At 35.3% G+C, this 6,052-nt stretch overlaps 1 protein-coding gene across 1 annotated transcript; it reads right to left on the bottom strand.

Moving 5' to 3' along the window:
- Positions 1 to 916: 916 nt before the first annotated feature.
- On the bottom strand, positions 917 to 5,503 carry LOC143538395 (protein disulfide isomerase-like 5-4). Its single transcript, XM_077031968.1, has 15 exons — positions 5,426 to 5,503; positions 3,604 to 3,694; positions 3,437 to 3,531; positions 3,205 to 3,262; positions 2,941 to 3,122; positions 2,792 to 2,849; positions 2,655 to 2,695; positions 2,495 to 2,569; positions 2,342 to 2,398; positions 2,143 to 2,209; positions 1,913 to 2,059; positions 1,624 to 1,845; positions 1,398 to 1,547; positions 1,234 to 1,311; positions 917 to 1,147 (listed from the first exon to the last, which is right to left on the bottom strand). The coding sequence occupies exons 1-15, from the start codon at positions 5,464 to 5,466 to the stop codon at positions 1,067 to 1,069; spliced, it is 1,443 nt and encodes a 480-aa protein (XP_076888083.1). The 5' UTR covers positions 5,467 to 5,503; the 3' UTR covers positions 917 to 1,066.
- Positions 5,504 to 6,052: the final 549 nt, after the last annotated feature.

Raw genomic sequence — 6,052 nt, 5'->3', positions numbered from 1 at the left:
ACCCAGTCACAAGTCAACAAACCACAGAACAAGAATAATGCTTTTCGATCGGAAAATTTAAACCGGAAAGTTAAAAATACCAATTACGCGTCGATGCTATCTGCCGAACACTCCTTAGCCTGCTGCAGAAACCCCAACCAGAAAAACTGCTTGTTTCCTGAATTTCGTCGATAACGCTGAGCCTCCTACCGCCGCAAACCGAACCTTAGTTCTTGAACACAACAAACCCCGCGCCTGCCATGCTTGAACAGGAGCCTGCGAAACCTGCTGGAACCACACAAACCCGAACAAATCCTTTCTGTTCGATCTGCAACCCTCGTCTCACCGCTCGAACACAAACCCGGTTGTTCTTGGTCTGCTGCTCCTGCGATCTTGAGGTAATTTGATTGAAGTCTGCGTTGAACAGAATACCAGCTTGTAATCTGCTCACTTGCTTCTTGTTTCGATTCAGCTCTGATACCAATTAATGGCCCAGATCGAATTGAACACAAACTAAACTCTGAGAATACTTTGACACAACTCACCAATTATATTAATCAAGAAAATAACTCAAAACTTGATCATTTCTCCAATAACCCTTACATGAATTCTTTGGGGTTACATAACGGCTCGATTACAATTAGAGTAAAACACAAACTCCTATTTATCTATTAAATAAAATTCCATCTCTATCTAATAAATAAAATAGATAATTATCTCTAATTATAATAATTAATTAATTAATAAGATCGATCCATTAGCTCGAACCGGCCCCACCTTCCCGACCCATAACTCGGTTCGGGAATTAACTCCAACAGCCAACCCAACTGGTTTGGTTTGTTGCTTATCAAAACCATAGTTATAGGTTCGACCATTCCATAAAAAGCAAACCGAACAGGACCATGAACGCTTACCCTATAATAAGAGACCCGATTGGGCCATTACTTTTCATTGGCATTTGTATCATAAATTTGGATATATAGATAGATCATAGATGTAATTCCAAAATTATCTAACAAAATATATAAGATTCAGATGTATATAGTAACAATGGTCTTTTGTAGATGCTAAAAGTTCTCTGCAATCGCTAAAAGTTCTTCCCCAGTTCAACCTTTTTTTTAACCAGTCTCATTGTGTTATGCAGAATCGAATCCAGTATCCCAGCAACCTGATAAACATTCAATAACACACTCAGATAATGATCCCACAATCAAACCAACACACGCAAGCGGAACGAGTAAGATAAAAACGAACCGTGAAAACACCACCAATGATGGCACAGACGTTGGTGATAAAATGAGAGAACGATTTGGGATTTTCTGTAATCAAGACCTGTGCACGAAACAAAGGTTAAAACTATTTAAAAAAAAAGAGTTAATAAACAGAAGATGATATTAAATTGGGTTGAATTTTAAAACCTGCATCGGGGACGGCTCGTAATGAAACTTCACAACAGGGACTGATAAAGCATGCGTCAAACTACTATGAGCTGTGAACTCATAATCCTCAATCAGTTGACGAGTTGACCTCATTACCTCAGTCTTCACAAGTTGAATATAATGCTCCACCTACATCATTTTTATTTAATATTAATACAAAATATATACTTCTTTGTAAAAAAAAATATACGTTAAAAGAGCTTACCGTCACGTTTGCATGATCATCAGGGTCGGTGAGATACGACTTGCCATTTAATTTGGCATGACTTGCACCAATGTAAGGCAGTATCCTTTTAATATCACTCATCACTCTCGGAGTGATTTTCTTACCAAACGAGAAATCAGTAATTACATGTGACATGTTCATTAGGGTTGAATCGAATGAGTGGGCCCCTGATCGGGCTGAAATTACAAGATTACCAGGAACCTGTGTCATAGATAAGAAAATCAGTCAGATAATATGTCCGACAATAACACATCTAGTGTAAATTTACCTTTTTGACCCTCACAAACCCTTCAATTCTACATCCAGCTTCACGTGGTGCGGGCCTTTTTGGGTTCTCGGTAGTTGTGCCGGATTTATCCTCCAATGAAAGATTTGGTGAGTCCAATGCAATTGGTGCAACTAGTTCCTCCATTGTCTGTAGACGAACCGGATCTTGAATTAGCATTTATAAATTGTTTTTCGCATAATAGTTTGGGAAAATGTAAATACTATTGTTACCTTCACTAAGGTATCGGTATCTCTGTCACCATAATAAGATTCATGTTCATGGTGCCCGTGCTCATCCCTGATTCACATAAACAATAAGTAACTGAATTTTTTATAAAGAAAATATAATATAATAAATTATGTTAATCAGTAACTGAATTTTTTATAAAGAAAATATAATATAATAAATTAGATTTAAACAGTAACTTACTTAACATCACTGCCCTTACGGAATATGCGAATTGATGGATAACCTTGTATGTGGTGACTGATTAACATAACGAAAACCAAATAATTACCAGAGAAACAATAAAAATAGATTAACATAATGAAAATACTTAAAAGCAAGAATCCGAATATTTACTTTCTACACAAGTCAACTTCTTCAGTGCAGTCAACCTTCCCCATAATGATACGTCCATCCACTTCAGGATCATGTCTGATAGCACAAGGATGAGTCAGCAGTTAATATTAATAAATAATAACGAGATATTATTTGCAATTTAACGGGTATAAATTTAGACCTCTCTCTTATAATTGTGGCAGCCTTCTCCCATGAGGGTTTCTAACACGATATTAAAAAAAAGATTACTTAAGATGTGAAGGGTAATTTGGTCAATTAAGAAAATGCAGTCAAGAGGCAATGAGAAATTGAGAATACCAAGCGGTTGCTCCAATAGCACCAAGGAGCATAGAAATTAACAACCAAAATCGCATGTCTGCATTGTACCAAAACAATATGTTACCAGAGTCAAACAAGAAATTATGAGCATAGAGCGTTTACATTTGAGAATTTGTTGATTTACGTACTGATGAGATATCCTATCAAAATTATCTGCATTTAGAGTAACAGATCCTTCACCATATTCCTCATCATCCTCATCATGTTTGACTCTGAGACTAGTTGGTCCAGAGTCAAACTCAGAGCCGGTAGTTTGTAGATGTTTATTAATTGAATATTTGCGCACGGTTTTTGTTATATTTAACCTGTTCTGTAGATAAGAGAAACAAAACACATGTGATAACAGAAATATACAGGTAATCCTATACTATGAAAAAAGATATTAAACTTACAGTTCCCAGAACATCACTCACGTCCACGGATGCAAACTCACAGGATAAAGCTGGAAGACTGCATTGAAATAAATGAATCATTTAACCATTGTTACCCACCAAACAAAGCAAAATAGACACAAGTGATTCCTTAAAAAGTATAAAATGAATGCTATTACTTAAAATGATATTGGGTACAACAAAATTATTGTTCAGTAGTGACTAAAATCTACAAAAGTAATCAACAGCATACCTAATATTAAAGTCAATCCGTAAGTAATCCTCATCAGGACTTCTGTCAACTATGATAGAAGTCGTGGTACTGATACTCAAATAATTATGTAGTTCCTGCAATTAATACACTGTAAGTAATAGCAGAAAACAAGTCAATAAAAAAAAATACAAAATGATAATTCCTACCATTCCAAATAAAAACATCATGGCAAGAGCAGCTATGACAGACAAGCCGGCACCTGACAGTGACGCCTCTGTCAAATCTCTTGGAATTTTCCTGTCATGCAAGAAATAATAATATAAATAAAGTAAAACAAAGTATAGTCTGACCTAATCAAGCTCAAAGATCCACTTCAGTGCAACTAACATATTCAAAATCAAAACAGTCAATAAATATGGAATGATACATTCAATTTTATGCATTGGTGCGAGGTTACACTGACCAATCAGGACTATAATATTCTGTAATTGATGAGAAAGACATAGATATATGACAAACTTAAGGGCCATAAAATCTTGAAATAGTGTCTTACACAGTGCCAAATTAATAAAAAAGCACCAACTTGCATTTCGAAGTTTTTAGTATATTGAAACTGAAAATAGACAGACAATTTGAGCTACATAACTCCAAAATGCATTTTGTTATAGCAAACCAATACTTTCAAATTTAACTATTCACCCTATTTCTTTGATTGAAGACTAACTAGTTCTGTCATACTAGCAATTAAAAGTAACAATTTGACCCTCAAAAGTCAAACATGGACTCCTATTGTTAAATTGTTAATTCTTTCAGTTTTATCTATAAATGTAGCTATAGAATGCACAATAACAAGACAATTTAGCTTGATATTATCCCCCAAATACAAAGAGTAAACTGATACTTTCAAGGTTTATTATATATTCACCCAATCTCTTTCAAGACTAACAAGTTCTGTCATATTCAGCATTAAAAGAAACAATTTGACCCTCAAAAGTCAAATATGGACTCCTACTGTTAATTCTTTTAGTTTCATCTATAAATGTGGCTACATAATCCACAATAATAAGACAATTTAGCATAATATTATTCCACATAACTAAATAAAAAGCAACTCTCATCTCTTCTTTCTGTAAGTCTGGTTTCTGTAGCTGTCTAATTAAAAATAAGCACATTCAACCTTCTCACTACTCCATTCATCAATTTAACAATTTCAAGTCTCCTATTAGGCAAAAACACTTCTATACCTAATAACTCATGTTAATTTCGAAACTTCATCGCTACATCTCCAAATAAAAAATCCAAGTAACGAAATCGATTCAAATAAGCTACGATTATCACTTCCGGTTCGAAAACAGAATAACGACATCGATGCAAATAAGCTAAAATTCAATTAAGCTGCGATTATCACTTCTGGTTCGAAATCGGAGTAACGAAATCGATTCAACTAAGCTACGATTATCACTTCCAGTTCGAAAACGGAGTAACGAAATTGATTCAAATAAGCTAAAATTCAAATAAGCTACAATTATCACTTCCGGTTCGAAGTCGGAGTAACAAAATCGATTCAAATAAGCTACGATTATCACTTCCGGTTTGAAAACAGAATAACGAAATCGATTTAAATAAGCTAAAATTCAAATAAGCTACGATTATTCGATTGTCACTTCCGGTTCGAAATCGGAGTAACGAAATCGATTCAAGTAAGCTAAAATTCCAGTTCGAGATCTAAACTCATATTCCCTAACATCAACTAAATCAATTCAGTAGCAGCAGAAGCAAATTCACACGCGCATCAATCAATCCGATTCAATCACATTCATCAAACGTGACGTAACGCATACGCAACCACAGCAAACCGTAATCAAACACGAAATAATCAAGCACAAGCATGCATTCATATTAAACAACAAACGCATACTTCAAATGAACTAAAGCATCAATCGAATCAATCGAAACGAGCATTAGCTGATTAGCTGATAAACGAGTAATAAGAGTATGAAAAACAGTTGAAATAGAGGTTAATCGAACCTGTAGAAATCAACGGATTTGATTTTGGCGGTGGAGACCATGGCCGTGAAGTGGATCTGAAGGTTCGGTTAGGGTTTGGTTGTTCTTCAGTTCCAGATTGTGGAGGTATGTGCAGCGTATGGACCTTGAAGACGAAAATGTAACAGTCTGTTTTTGGGCAACCTTATTTGTTGTGCCTGAAGAAATATAGGGGAGTGTATTCGGTGCGTGTGGGGGGAGTAACGTGGACCGCTTTGAGTACAACACACAACAGCACGATAATAATAATAAAAGAGTATTGAGGTTAGAACAATGATTTTTTTTATTAAAGTGGTAGGTTTAATACAAAGAAAATGGCTTTTAGGTACCTGAAAATGAAGTAAATGGGATTTAGGTGTCCAGTCATTTGAGATGGCTGGATTGAATTCCTCTTTCCTAGTGGCAATCCACGTAGGCGACAATATGTAAATGTATGATGATTGAATCAGCCATCTGAAATAGCTAGATCCAACTTTATTTCCTTACATATTATTCTGACGAGTGACACCATCATATGAGACCAGCAATTTAAGATAGCTGAATTCATTTCTAATCATGACCTCTCACGGGTGTATCGTTGGTGTAACATGATTAATATGTCGATTCTCA

This window comes from Bidens hawaiensis, unplaced genomic scaffold (assembly GCF_021521415.1).
Source record: "Bidens hawaiensis isolate Kalapana, Puna unplaced genomic scaffold, B.hawaiensis_p1.1 tig00011619_1, whole genome shotgun sequence".
Lineage (NCBI taxonomy): Eukaryota > Viridiplantae > Streptophyta > Magnoliopsida > Asterales > Asteraceae > Bidens > Bidens hawaiensis.
This window is presented reverse-complemented; position numbering and strand designations above follow the sequence as displayed.